General features: G+C 35.6%; 1 protein-coding gene across 2 annotated transcripts; it reads left to right on the top strand.

Moving 5' to 3' along the window:
• The first annotated feature begins 2,821 nt into the window (after positions 1-2,821).
• On the top strand, positions 2,822-15,408 carry LOC145219122 (acyl-CoA-binding domain-containing protein 5-like). 2 transcript variants are annotated; one of them, XM_080086505.1, is made up of 11 exons: positions 2,822-2,982; positions 4,298-4,491; positions 5,258-5,293; positions 7,217-7,337; positions 8,208-8,279; positions 9,489-9,704; positions 11,787-11,832; positions 12,325-12,395; positions 12,857-12,984; positions 13,399-13,503; positions 13,811-15,408. In XM_080086505.1, exons 1-11 carry the CDS (start codon positions 2,919-2,921, stop codon positions 13,985-13,987), a joined length of 1,230 nt encoding a protein of 409 aa, XP_079942631.1. In that variant the 5' UTR covers positions 2,822-2,918; the 3' UTR covers positions 13,988-15,408. The 2 variants fall into 2 exon arrangements, with proteins under 2 accessions (XP_079942631.1, XP_079942632.1); XM_080086506.1 differs by lacking the exon at positions 5,258-5,293 and having other exon boundaries at positions 2,824-2,982.
• The last annotated feature ends 129 nt before the right edge of the window (positions 15,409-15,537 follow it).

Here is a 15,537-nt window from a genome sequence, read left to right as displayed (position 1 = left end):
TTTTTTTATTAAACGATTATAGTTGCACATTTTTTAAGAATTTTACGGACTTTTTAGAATTTAGTTCCGAAAACAGCACAGTGCATAATGAGGCCGTGCTACTTGACTTAAACTCTGGGTATATGCGGTAAGCAGTTACAGTCAGTCTTTTTGTTTTAGGTTCAAAATTTGCATACGATTTTCGCGTGAACCTTTATTAGGGTATTTTTTTGCATCTTATTGGTGTCAAAACTTTCGTTCTGCCTTGGGAAGTCGAAGGCTCACAAAAGGCCTGTGCTTTTAACCTTTAGATTGTTTTTAATAGGCAAACTTACTTGTATAAGGTCGTGGGGCGAGATTGAGATCCTCACCCGGACATTCACCTTCCACGCATCCGACGAAAACCAGGAGAAACAATAACCACAACATGTTTACTATTTCCATACAGTATATCGCCTTGATGTACCAAACAATATTTTATTCACTGATGATTTGGGAGGAAACAAGTTTTTCTGGACTAATTTTATTCAAATCAAACTCGATGACATGTTAACTTTGCGGTCCCCCAAATTTCTCCAGCGGTTTCCCAAAATTTGGACTTGCAACTACAACTACAGTTTTTGGTATTTAAATGAAACACTTGCGGTCTCTTAAAACTACATAGCGGTCACCCAAACCAAACCTTAAAAAAAACCTGTACTCAACGCCTTAGTAAAAACTTTTTTTTTCAATTAAGAACCAGCATTGCGTTCTAATTGCCTAACGTCAAATGGAAGATTTTAAACTTCATCTGTCTTGCCAAGACATTAACCAACATATCAACCTATATACAGTGGTGGGATTCGAATTTTTTGTGAGCCGGTTCTATCACAAAAGTCATATTTTTCAGCCAGTTCTGTTACAAAAAGTCCATTGACAGTGACTGGTAATGCTAACCGGTTCGCTGGTCTCACAAAATTTCGGAAGACGGTTCTATAGAGTCGGTGCAATCCGGCTGAATCCCACCACTGCCTATACATATTTTGGAAAATAACCTATCCAGTTGCTATGTTTCTATCTCACAGCAGAATAACTCAACATTACAACTCGAAATTTTACGAAGGCATTATTGGCTTTTATACCGCGAATGCTAATTTTATTCACAGATTACCATATCCTATCTATACAATTATAAATATGCTGGAATTTTTCGACCTTTCTTTAAACTCTGTTCGCACGGTTTCACTAAAACAAAAGGCACGTACATAGGATGTGATATTTGAATACGAATGGCATTTCAAGTTTACCAAATTATGGCTAATAGATTGAACTATTTCACAGGCTGTGGTTTGTAAACAGGATTACTTGTTTTTGAAACAATATATTTGGCTTGCGGTTTTTCAACCGGTTCAATCCCCTTTTGATTAATTTGGGTTTTGTCCATCATCTGCATGGCGTTATTTGACTCCAAAAGAATTTTGACCGTACATTGCAGACACTTTTCCATTACTTTCAAAAACGTTTGTTTTGATTGATATGTGGGTTTCTTTTTTGCAATATGGCCCATTTTTGTAGGAATTTCGCACTTTATATCTTTATGAATTGTCAAGATTGGGCAAAAACCACAGGGATTCTCCGCACATAGTTGCAAACAAATACAATTGTAACAGATCTGAAAGGTTTGACCCAGCAAAAGGGGTTGTAACTTTGTAACACACATCCGATCTATCCTAAACAAGTTGGCTCTTGTTGGTATCAAATCTGCATAAAATACTAGTTGTCCAACCCATCGTTATACGTGAAAGAGCCGTATAGGCGCCATTTTATGTCAAAAATGAAAATGATGCATCGGGTATGGAAAAAAACGCTTAAATTGTCCGATTTTTTCGAACTATTAAATTGATACGGGCCATCAATTGACAAAAAGTAGCAATAACCAACTGAATAAGTATTTTGCTACACGGGTCAGTAACAGAACATTTGTTTATTGCATTAGAATATAAGCACTACGGATAAAACATTCAATGCAGACTGATGAAAAAAACAAGCCCTGTAAGTCGTACAAATGAACCCTAAAATAATCTTGAACTATAAGTCTAAATTAAACACTTACCGACAAATACAGGATACTCAGTTTGCTTGTACAAGTCGGCATTAATTTTAACATTGGTTGTCTCCAAAATTGTCATATACAACAATAAAAGGCAGCATTAAAAGCACTTTATTCTGCCACGATGTACAGCAAATAAACTAAACTTCTCTCAAGTCTGTGAACAATTTTATTCCAAAAACAATGTTCGCCCATAATAGACATTATTACGTCACAGTAATAATGCAACAAAGTTGCTCATATGCAAATAAAACGTCACATTATGTGGCATTGTTTTTACAACAGGTGTAAAACCAAGATTTTCTAAAATAAAATCAACATATTAATCTTTAAATTTAATTCCCGTTGATTTGAGTTAATTTTGGTCCAGTGAAACAAATGGCCATTTTATTCTCTGCCCAGTGAAACAAATGGCCATGATCTGTAAATAACTTTCTATAAAGGAGATGAAGAATATGTTGGAGGTGACAAAGAAGTGAGCTTGGCGCTTTTAATATTAGAAAGTTTGAAATGATACTTATATAACAATTTGTCCTATTACTTGACATTATAAACAACAAAAATAATAAACTTTAATGGCACTTTAAACCCCAACAAGTGTTTGTTTAAAAAACTGAATTAATCATGTAAAAGCATTAAGGCAATAAATGATTATCTGCAGCAGACAGTTCTGTTTCGACTTATAAGAAATGAATATTGTTTGGTCCTTTGGAAAGGCAAAAAATAAATATTATATTTATGATTTCTATACTCGTAACACTAATTGAGCTGAAAGTGAAATTTTGCAATATTGCGATTTTCTGCAATGAACAACCATTGTTAAATGACAATTTAACGACCATTGATCAAAATGGCGGATGTTCAGACGAAATTTAAAGCTGCATTGGATGTAATACAAAGTTTACCCAAAGATGGTAAGTTAAAATACCTAGATAAAGTTTTTAAAGAAAAGTTCATGTAAAAAAAGACTTTTACTTTTTATTAGTCGCTTTTTCAGTCAATTATGGACTAAACGAGAGTGTTCTAAAATAGAAACATACACTGTAGAGCCTTTTCTTCTATAATTTTGTTTTGTGTGGTTTATAACGTTTGTTTTGTATTATCTCAAATATGTTGAATAATGCCTGAATGTGATTGTTTTGTGTTTAATTTTGCACTTGTTAACCTTTATTTAGTTTAACCTATTTAATTTAAGTTATGCTGGTTTGCAGCAGAATTGCTTAAAATTTTGCATCCCATTTTTGGTGGGTGCAAGCGAAAATTTCGCACAGAGTCATTTAATTGTCCTGCCTTGACCTCTTGTACTTGCTTTACGCCTGCTGAAATTGGTCTTACCCATAAACTTACAGGTCAGGCACATGGGCACATGGCCAGCCTCCATAGCAGTGGTTCTCAAACTTTTTTGACCGCGACCCAAATCTGAGCTTGATGAACATCTTGCGACCCAAGACTCAAACAACAAAAATGTATTTTTTTATGAATAGGTATCATCCTTAAACGCTAAGTTCAGTTTCGTATGATGAACCTCCTATCATTCCCAGTGCTACCCATACTTTGAGAAACCACTGCTCTATAGGTTAACAAAAAATTGTGTTTGCAGTTGCTATACTCTGCAGACAAATTGGGATTAAATTCAGATGCGATTTTTTGGGTTTTGTCACAGAAAGAATTTTTTTTGCATTTTTGAATTCTGCATGTTTGACTTAGTACAGATGCAAAAATTTCACCTTTCTACCTGTTCCACAACAAAAGTTATGCTATGTTTTGTGTGGTTGCTGGAGCCGTTTTTTGCTGCTTGCCAGGATTGTGTAGGTCCTTGTAAAGCATTTGCGCCATTCATTTGACTCTCTTGGCAACAAATTATCCTTGGTATATATATTTTATGTGTCACTTTCAAATAGCCTAGCAATAATCTGGCTTATTTGCTTGTTATATTCACGATGAAAAAAACCAAGATACTGTGATACACTTAAAATAGCACTTATGGGAAATTGGAAAAGCATGTGAAGTTTTTACCTAAACTATGCGGAAAACTGAACAGAATATTATGTTAAAGAACAACAGCTTTAGATTTTTTTCTTTTTCTTGATTTTTTATTCTTCGAATTTGGGTAAAAAAACATATTACAATTCATCTAACAAAAGCATTTGATTATTATGTTATGCGTAGTTGCAGCAGCATTACAATGGCATCATTTCACAAACAGTTTTTATTTCAATGCTTGTGTAGGTCCATACAGACCAGCACCGAACATGTTACTTATGTTCTATGCTTACTACAAACAAGCAACTGAGGGCCCATGCAATAAACCGAAGCCTTGGTCTTTCGATGTTATCAACAAGGCGAAATGGGATGCATGGAATAAACTTGGTAACATGACTCAAGAAACAGCCATGGACAACTATGTTAAGGAGTTAACCAAAGTAAGTTCATTTCTCATGTGGTCATTTGCATATTCATGTAAATAATTAGTGATGGGATGAGTACCCGGTACTCGGTATCGATGGTATCGAACGATTTCAGTGGTATCGATACTCGTACTCGGTATCGAAATATTTTGTCTCAGTTTTCGATACCAACGTGCGAGTACCGAAGGCCGATTTACAACATAAGAATACGGGCAACTTTATGCCAATATTTGCTTCGGACAGCACAAAAGTGGAAAAAAGTTCTGCCAGTTTACGTATATCTTTTTCGCTGTCACGTGGAGATTACAATTTTCGGCATGTGTGTGTGCACGCCTGTACCCCGACCATGGCAGATATATTAGCCAGTGATATACAACTAAGTACAACACTACACTTAAGTACTCGGTAATCATACTCGGTACTCGGTATCGAAGGTATATACATGTGGTACTCGTACTCGGTGTCGAAGGTATATACATGTGGTACTCGTACTCGGTATCGGTACTCGCTTCAAAACCTGGTATCGTCCCATCACTATAAATAATATAAAAGCATCATGACAAGCAACCATGGTGCTGGCATGGCTTTTAAACCTGTTACTCCCAACAAACGTGAGTGCTGTAAGGTGGCTACACTAGCCCATACAGCTAATGTCTTGTCACCAGCTGCACTGATAAGACTTTATAAGTCAAAACAGTGTGCACTGTCTGTAGTTTACATATGTACATAAAATGTTATGCCATTTTAAATCTGGTACTTAAACTGCATATCATAATGTCAGGTAATGCAAGACACACCGCGAATACCAGATGACCAAGTCAGTAGATTTTGTGATTATATTTGGCAATAATCATGCTGTATTTAGACTAATCCATGCTTATATGTGATTACAATGAATGTTAATACTACTTAAGTCTGCATGCTTGATTATGGTACCGCGAATGCAATAATTTCAAATCTGAATAATTTTTTTCTGGGAAAATTATTGCACAATTTTTGTCAGTACCTCATAATAAATAAGAAATGCTTATGTAAAAACATGAATATTAACAGCAATGCCCTTTATGTAGGTAAATCTACTTTAAAATAACATAGAATTTTTTAGCAAAAAATGTAGAATTTATCTGTGAGAACATAAAAGTCTATTTATAAAGCCAGATAGTGTGTTTTCTAATTCTTGACTCAACAGGCAGAATTTTTTCGGCAAATTAAAAACAAAATATTTAAGTAGATATAAAAATCTTGGTTTTCACATTGACTTTTTGTCCATATTTAATAATTACAGTATTCAATTTTTCAACTATTCCTTATTCTGTTTAAATTACAGTTTTTTGAATTTAGTGTGAAAATAGGGTTATATAATTTACATAACTTGCTTGTTAGTTGTGAAGTTTTGCATGTTATAGATTGTTTTTTTTGCAGTGATTATATTTTTTTGAAACAACTTTGAATTCCTCCCTTTACTATTAAAAACATTTTTATTCCTCCCTAATGTACTACCTAGTAGATCAGGGGCGGGCAACTTCTCCAGTCGGCGGGCCTGATATGGGAAAATGAAGTACTTGGCGGGCCGGATTCCTGAATCGATATATTAATCGCGTATTTATCCAGTGATTTAAAACGGATTTTTGAGCACCTTAACCAAATACATTCAAGAACATCACAAATACAATAAAGTCCAAACAATCTAACTGATATAACATAAAATTATTCACCACAGCAAATTTAATGCATACACCACAGACTTAGGTACTGCTGAAACACTAACTAGGCTACACCTGTGGAAAGAAAGAAAACCGAGAAAGCAGGCCAAACAAGGTTGGCAGTTATGTCGTAACAATGGACGTATGGTGCAATGGTTACAACGGCGGGAAAGTTTTTTTGCTAGTGGGGAGCGTTACTGTCCGTTACAACTATAATTTGACGCAGTAAGCAAGTAGTAGGGGATTGCGGAAGACTGTGGCCGTGGGCCACATTATCATGCAAGACCAGAAACCGTCTGCGGGCCGCTCAAAATCCCGTCGCGGGCCGGATCCGGCCCGCGGGCCGTATGTTGCCCACCCCTGTAGTAGATGCTAAACCACATAAAGATTATTAAAAATTGGGTCTTTTATCAACTTCACAGGTCATATACCCAGAGCTGAAGTGTCTATTTACCAACCACATGTAAAAATTAAAAGTGAATTCATCTCGTAAAGCTTTAAAATTCCTCACTGGTTGGGAACCACTGGATTAAATGCCACAAGAATATTTTTTGGGTCTTTTTAATAATTTAGGACAAAAAGTAGTAATATAGGTAGTAAACATATATATATTTTGTTATATTACATCAAAAAATGTGCAGCATGGTAAAACAATTATACCATTATGTTAATGGCAATGCGGGAACTTACAGTTTAGGCCAATTTTCATGCTGTAATTAGCTGTATTTAGCTGTATTTTATGCATAAGGTTCTAATTTAGGTTCATTTTCCAATTTTTGTACACACAAAAAATGTTAGAAACCGCGCCATAATTAGGAAAAGTGTGTATACCCCTTTAAGTGTTAAGCGTACTGTTTAAGTTATTGCAAAATTCATACTGATACCACAAAGAATGTCCATGCCACATTTAGGAAATTGTGTTTGCAGTTGTGCAAAATTGTGTAAACAAAGTATCTGCTTAAAAATTAACTCATAGCTTCCACAATGTTTGACTTATCGCATGTTTTGGAGCGTTATATTATGATTTCTTTATTTAGATCATCGAAGTGCTACCAGCGAGTGACAAATCGGCAAATTTTATTCAAACCCTTGGAAACTTCTATGAAGTTGTTGACGTTAAAAACCAAGACGTTGAAAAATTAAAACGCCTTGCTGCAGGTTTGTATTAAAATAATGACCTTTTTCTGTATTGCCTGTTACAAAACAGCCTTTTTTATTTTGCCACTGACCCAAATAAGAAGTCTAGCAGCTGGACTAGTAAGGCTTGTAACAAAACAAAACATCATAATAGCCATTTCAAAAGAGTCCAAAAGCCCTATATCCTGGATTGCCATACTCTCCTTATTTCTAAGATTTGTCCTTTTTTTAAAGGATGTGTCTTACAAGAATTTATTGTCCTAAGAAATGTCCTTGTTTGACTAATGTCCTTATTTTGTCTTGTTTTCAACAATTACAAGTCAAGTCCCTGCTACAAGTAAAAGTAAACCTTTATACCTTAGCTGTTGTGAGATGTATGAAGTATTTTTTTTCAAACTAGGAGTTGCTATAAAACAGATTGATTCTGGTTACGTGTCATGTCTCAAAAGCGTTAGTTTCAATTCATATAAAAATTAGTTTTTTGGTTGTCCTTATTTCGGGCAGGTTGTGCACCATGAACCAAACAAAAATGATAATCAAAAGTAGTTACCAAAGCAATGGCTGTTAGTTAACCATACATCATATTGTATATGTATTGATTGCTGTGTTTTTTACCATACACCCCCAGCTTTTAAACTGTCTATATTTGGCAAAAAGGGCAATATTTTTTCGGTGGGAATGCTTGCGAATTTGTTAAAAACGAAATTAAAAACTTTTTATGTTGACAAGTATATAGCTATATCACATATGTGTGATATATGTATATATAGAGAAAAATCTTAAGCCTATTCTGTGTATTGCAAATCTACTTGCCTTATTGTTTTTTGGCATGCCTCTTATTTTCCCCAATATAAACATTTATTATATTCTTACTGTTTTGCGATTTTTTAGGTAATGCCGGAGACAAAGAAAATGATGAAACACCTATTCCCAAAGTCAATGGAAATCATGTGCAGAGCAATGGTATGTTCTAGTCTGATATTAAATTCTATAAAAAACACTGTACTTTGGACTGTACTATCAAAACAGTTGTTGGCAAACTTTGGTTTGCGTAAACTATTCGAAGGCCAACCAGGTGATAAGCATGCTTATATTTGTTGACAAAAGTTTATTGCCAACATTATAACTAACATAAACTATATACATCTACTATTGTTGATTCACTTTTCTGCCGATAAAAGCTATAGATTTAGAAATCATTTTTCCGAGTGTTAAATAAATTGGAAAAAGTTTAATGAATAAATTTACCCTTAAAATTTTAAAATCGGCAAGAAACAAGGTATAGATTTTTGTAAAAACGAAAGGGAATAAAAAAGACTGAATAAAATATCTGGTATACAGTTCGGGATAGAGGATAATGAAATCGTCTTTGTTAACAGTAGAATTGCTGTTCAGTCTATTGCACCATAGGCTTTTTAAATTCTTATTTTGAATGACTCAAAGCATGTTAAATGTTGTCATAGCTTGACTTTTTATAAAACAATTTTGAAAGCCTGGATCCATTGTTTATGTTCACTAAAAATGAATTTTCCATTTAACTGTAATATATATCACCTAAAACATTGGCCTACACAAGTTAATTGAAGGTCCCTCTTACCAAAAGGGGATACATATTGTTTTTGTTCGTTTTTTTTTTTTTTTCTTTCTGTCCAATTCTGGTCTGGTTTGCATTTGGTCAAGAAAGAGTGCTTTAAACTTGTTCAAATTTACACACATGTTAGGTAGTTATCCAAAGTTAATCCTCCAGTAGTTTGACCCTGAATGACCCAGTGGTTCACCCACAGGCCCCCAAAAAGTGAAATTTTACAAACTGCTATAATTACTAAAGTACATGACCAGGGAGTTTCATACTTTGTTGGTTGGTACATTGCAAATTATTTTCAATGATTTTTTATTTTGATTCATCTATTTTTCATTTAAAAATTGGAATAAAGACTGTGATGGCAATAGGTTTGGGATGAAATACAGGAGGCATAGTCACATAATTGCAAATATAAAACTCAATTTTGGTTGAAAAAATCTACAAAACTACCACAAACAAAAAATAACAAATCTATTGGCAAACAAAACAGCAAAATTATGCACAACGCCTAAAATTCCTTAACTACATGAATCATGTCATGAAATTTTAGTCACAGGAAACATGTTAATGAAAATAATTTTCTGAGTCAGGTCACAATCATGTTGAAGCAGATGATGACATCACCGCTGATGATGTCATCGTTGCGGATGACCGCGTTCAACAAGAAGTAGAAGTACGTAGTGAAAGTGATGATGAATTTTGTGACACTTCCACTGATGTTGCGGTCGTAACGAAAAATTATTCTTTGAGCCATTCTGAGGCTTCGTCCCTGAGTACTGAAAGTTTAAATGGAACTCCCAGCAAAGGTGAAAATACGATACATTTTAAAAGGTTTTATAGTGCCTTTCTGTTGATGGGCTGAGTACCCAGTACTCTGTATCGATGGTATCGAATGATTTTAGTGGTACCGAAACTCATACTTGGTATCAAAATTAGTGATGGGATGAGTACCCGGTACTCGGTATCGATGGTATCGAACGATTTCAGTGGTATCGATACTTGTACTCAGTATCGAAATATTTTGTCTCAGTTTTCGATACCAACATGCGAGTACCGAAGGCAGATTTACACCATACGGGCAACTTCATGCCAATATCTGCTTCGGACAGCACAAAATTGGAAAAAAGTTCTGCCAGTTTACGTATATCTTTTTTCGCTATCACATGGAGATACATTTTTCGGCATGTGTGTGTGCACGCCTGTAATTTATTTCAGATAAATTAGCCAGTGATATACAACAAGTACAACACTACACTTAAGTACTCTGTAATCGTATTCGGTATCAAAGGTATATACATGTGGTACTCGTACTTGGTATTGGTACTCGCTTCAAAACCTGGTATCGTCCCATCACTAATCAAAATATTTGCCTCAGTTTTCAACTCCAGCGTTCAATACCGAAGGCCAGTTTACAATATTTGCTTCGGACAGCACAAAATTAGAAAAAAGTTCTGCCAGGTTACGTATATTGTTTTCACTATCATGTGGAAATCACAATTTTCTACATGCTTCGGCATGTCAGTGTGCGCACATGTACTCTGCGATGGCAGATAAATTAGCCAGTGATGTACAACTAAGTCCAACACTATATTTAAGTACTCATAGTCGGTACTCTGTATCGAAGGGATATACACATGATACTTAGTACAAGTATCAGTACTTGCTTCAAAATCTACCGTAATTTTCCGTGTATAATGCGCAAAATTTAATTAATTTATTGTCCTAAAATCCAGGGTGCGCATTATGCATGGGTACAAAAAATTTTGAAGAAAATCTGCCTCGAAATAAAACTTGAAATCAGACCTTTCTTCTTGTTTGTTGTCAATCGCGCATCACATTTAGCCATCCTGCCCAGCACACTTAGTCAGTAAAATTCATAATTGACGACACATCGTTTGATGCGATGGTGCAATCCTTGATGGTGTGTTATTGTCAAATACTGCACACTGCCCATTTAGCGACAACGTAAATGGGGTGATATCATTGCCGATATGCAACGGATCGAACTAAAATTTTGTATATAAGTTTGAATTTAATTATTCTGATTTTTAGGTATTTTAATCTGATACATATTAAACTTCATTTGTGTTTTAAAAATAAAAATGTTCTCTGCAAGTATTAAGATCGCTTCCGCTTAAACGTGACCAGTAAGATCTCGTTTGCTGTCACGATGTACCCTACACATATCCTAAACATTTTTCGCTATCGAGTTTGCGAGCGCATGCGCAGTGATACTGACCGGCAGAATAACATCCGGTTGTTTCAAAAGATGATCTTTTTTCTGAAATAATTTTACGTTTACGGATTTAAGAGTAAAAATTTGGGTGCGTATTATACATGGGTACAGTCTTTTTTCCAGCATCGACATGCCATTTTTAGGGTGCGTATTATGCTCGGGGGCGCACTATACTTGGAAAATTACGGTATTTCCTTCCTTACTGTCCGGGTTTTGTGATACCATCTGGGTACCTTTTTTAAAACTGGCTTAGGACAGCAATATCGAGGTCAGAGCAAGATTAAATTCTCAGAGAATTAGGAGTATTTCTTCAAGATAATGATGTAAAAAAATAGAAATATAACCTTTTTAAGTTTGGGTTGATGCTTTCTACTAATTTGTTTTAAAGAATCTAAAAATAGTCGGACTATTTTATACTGTATGTAACCAATTCCCTTTTATTTTTGCTTGTAAAAACAATCGCGTTAGTTGGTCAAATGGTGTGTATTCTAAATTGATGAAAAGGACATGGAAATATAAATAGGAAATATATAGAAATTTTTACCCAGCAATTTGTTCATGCAACTGTATATAATTACTTCCCTATATATTGTCTGATTGGAGAACATATATTACAAAAACCGAAAAAGGATAAAATGCTTTTTTGTTTTAGATGGAAATGTGTCTGCTGTGGAACAGCTTTTGCGATTTGATGAAAGGTAGGCTCTATTATTTTGTTTTTTCTGGATTAGGCGAAGATCCGGATTAACCGATGTCAATTAGTTCAAATACATTACAAATCATTTGTACCCCAAGTTTTGTCTGGATTAGGCGAAGATCCAGATTAACCAATGTCTATTAGTTTGAACCTTACCACATAACATCTCATTTGTACCTCAAGTTTTGTCGAAATTACACTTAGATCTGTATTAACCAATGTGTACTGTATTTGATTTTGGCTGAAGCTAGTATAGCTCAATCAGTGTATCACTTGTATTCAGTGGCAGGATTCTAATTGTTTTGTCTGACGGTTCTATCACAAAAGTCATATTTTTCAGCCGGTTCTGTTACAAAAAGTCCATTGACAGTAACCATAAAATAAAATTTTGTGAGACGGTTCAAAAGAATCGGCTAAATCCCACTACTGCTTGTATTATATCTAGCAGCCACTCTATTGCGCAAAAGGTTTAAATTGTATTTAAATATTTCAGCCAACCTTTAATGGACGGCGGAGAAAGAGGTGCTAGAGGAGTAGATCGGTTAAAATCAACACATACTGAAGGTGAAATAGATTGTTAATAGACATTTATATCGTAAGTGGTGGGCCAAAACTGCAAATGTTCTGTTTGATCGAGCACTGAGCATCTCACATTAATACTTGATGCTAGACTGAGCACGCTTGGTGCATTGTGCCGTCACAAACATTCCCAATTCTTTGCTGATTTTAGCTTTGCAAGGTCCTTTACATCACCAGCGGTGTATTAAGTTGTACAGGCCCCAGACGTTCATGTTTTCCACAATCTAAGCATTTATAACGACAGTCATTTTTGTTCTTGGATACCCTTTCGAACAGTAGTTACATATATTAGCAGCACTATATTATGCAAATTTAATGCTCTGGTCGGTTTGTGCAAATGGTCCGAGCACCGAGCATAAAAAACAGTGACCCACGGTACTGAGTACTCAGGTTCTAAATGTTCTAAATTTACATGAACAAGTTTTACACAATTTTTGGTGTTACAGGTACAACGTCAACCCCAAGCGAGTCAACTTACCCTCAAATACATGACACCCCATCACGATTACCCCTCCAAGGTGGGGCTGGTGGGAGCGATGAACCATGGCGTAACCATGGCGACAAGCACGCTGAGGTAATTGTTTTGGTTTAGTGTTGTATCTTTATTCAATTTGAGTCATAGTTTATAAATATAAGTAAAATCCTTAAAAATGACTTGACTTGAGTATTAGGGCTTCACTTGAGTAAAATCCTTTAAAAATTACTTGACCTGAGACCAAATTTTGTTGTTTTGTTGTGAAAGTAATAGAAGTAAATCACATGTAGGCAATATATTCTTTTCCCTTTTCTTGTTTACCGTCTAAGATTTTTTTTTCTGTTTGGTCACGAAAGAGTGGTCCAAGCTTTTTGAAATTTAGATATGTAATAGATACCTATTTAAAGTTGGTCCCAGTCAATTTGGGTTAAACCAACAGTTCACCCACGGGCCATTTAAACTAAAAAAATGCCCTAAAGTCACCACATAATGTGCAAACTTGATTTCTTGCAGATTGAAGAAAGAATTGCTGTCGTACTGCTCCAACTTCAACGAGACATGCATAGTGTGTTAAACAGACTTACTACATTGGAAACTATCATCATGGCAAGGCAACAGGTATTTAAATGGACTAAAAACATTGGTTATTGGACAATATGTAACACGCCAGGCCCATTAAAGGCGTTTTACCGAATCAGCCGGTCACCAAGCATTCCCATTTGGCAAGGCATAATATATTGGGTTCACAAATCTAGCCTGCAGTGGGATTCGAACTCACGACAGGAGTCTTTCCGAGACCCGCGCTCTGCCAACTGAGCTACACAGGGTCAGTGGTGAACCCGTCGGAAGTCGAATCACAAGCACCGTTGCCTGCCTCGTATACTGTCAGTTTCAACTAAACTAAAACGATTTTTTCTCGTTTTAGGACTCTCAGCATCGTCACCACTGTTGTCTACACCAAAGCAACGGCAAAACAACTCAGCCTTCTTGGTGGCCATTTTCAGATATTCACCCGAAAACTGCATTGTTCTTTATTATTTGGCCGTTTCTGGCAAGAATAATTATGATGTTTTTGAGGCGTTATGCCCGTAGACGCCGTTAGAGATTCAATTTTTGTTCGTTTTAAGAGGTATTGATTATTACTTTGAACTAAAATGGTTTTGGGCCGCTGGGTACCTACGGTTCGCTCGGAACCTTGTCGAAATTATAGTTTAAATTAATTTAATTTATCTGCAACACATGGGCACCATTTGTACCGAACGAACTGGTAGAACCAAGCTACCATCGAATCGCACAGTCCATTTTGTCATGTAAATGAGTAATTGTGTTACATTACTGCATTTCCACCAAATGGACCGGTGGTACCTTTATTTTCAAGTTTATAGAGCTCTTATGGCAATTGTATTTTTATTCCGACGTTTTGAAGTCCTACACAGGTCGCCTTCATCAGGGTAAATAACACTGAGTGCGACTAGAACAGTGCACGATAAAAAAAGAATTGCCCGCAACCGCGTCACAACGCAACATGCACTGTACTATGCGCATATAAGACGTCGGAATAAAAATGCAATTGCCAGAAGAGCTCTATAAACTTGATATTATGCCTGGCAGCAATAGCTTATGTATCCTTACTTTGTTTGGAGCCACATTTTCAGTCCAATAGAGTAAAATGCACCCGACATTTAATTTATAAAATGAAGACCGCCCGTACCATACGACAGGTACTTCGGTCCACTTGGTAATAAGCTATAATTCAAAGTTTGTTAAATTCTACGTAGTCTTGCAACCACCGTTAAAAAGCCTGGACCAAAATGCACCGAGCGAACCAACGGTACCTAGCATTGAAATGTACCTCAAAATATTGGGATTTTAATTAAGAAAAATTCTGGCCTAAACTAATTGTTGTTTTGCATTATCTACATTTCGGGATCAATTGGGTTGGGGGGGGGGGGTATCGTGCCCCCCTAAGTTGTGCCCCCTTATTCCTAGGGGTTAAATATCAAATTTTATTACTACTGTGTCAACAATAAAAGGGTAAAATTGTTTCCAATTTAGGGTGTATTATTTTGTGATGTAAATTTTAATTGAAGCCAAAATACTTAAATAGTTTTTGCGACTGTTATTTTTTTTCGATGCTTAAGTATGCAAAGGTAATCTATGTGTAGTAATTGTTACTGATTATACAACAAACATCCTAAAATACAGTAAAAAAGTGGGTTACTTTCGTTTTAGTGAAGCATACAAGTGGTAAATTCGAGTTTTTTTTCTTGCATATCATTATTTCAAAAACTCTTAATGTTTGTATACACCGAACTCGTTTAAAAGGAGGCAAAAATTGTTTTGTAAAAACTTGACCTATGAACGAAGCAAATAAATCTTATCAGGCAGTGTTAAAACTACATAGTTTTGCGTTTTTATTGATGTGCTTTTGAACAAACTGCAAATTTTAAGTAATTTTTTGTGCCAGAAATTGTCGTTTTGCGTGTCGCGAAAATGTTGCAATAAAGTTTATCAAAAATTTCATTTGATCTCAAAAATGCCAGCCGTTTAGGAGGTTAATTGAACTATGACGTCACTCAGGTCATTTGTGATGTCACGGAAATTTCCCCTAGTCGTGCGTACCAACAATTCGCCAACCTCACTTTCTTGTGA

Source organism: Phallusia mammillata, chromosome 3 (assembly GCF_965637545.1).
Source record: "Phallusia mammillata chromosome 3, kaPhaMamm4.hap1.1, whole genome shotgun sequence".
NCBI lineage: Eukaryota > Metazoa > Chordata > Ascidiacea > Phlebobranchia > Ascidiidae > Phallusia > Phallusia mammillata.
The sequence above is the reverse complement of the archived record's forward strand: the minus strand, read 5'-3'. Positions and strand labels throughout refer to the sequence as shown.

Coding starts and splice junctions, on each gene's coding strand:
- LOC145219122 (XM_080086505.1), top strand. CDS start 2,919: ATGGCGGATGTTCAGACGAAATTTAAAGCTGCATTGGATGTAATACAA. Junction 4,492..5,257: donor ATGTTAAGGAGTTAACCAAA/GTAAGTTCATTT, acceptor TCATAATGTCAG/GTAATGCAAGACACACCGCG. Junction 8,280..9,488: donor AAATCATGTGCAGAGCAATG/GTATGTTCTAGT, acceptor TTTCTGAGTCAG/GTCACAATCATGTTGAAGCA.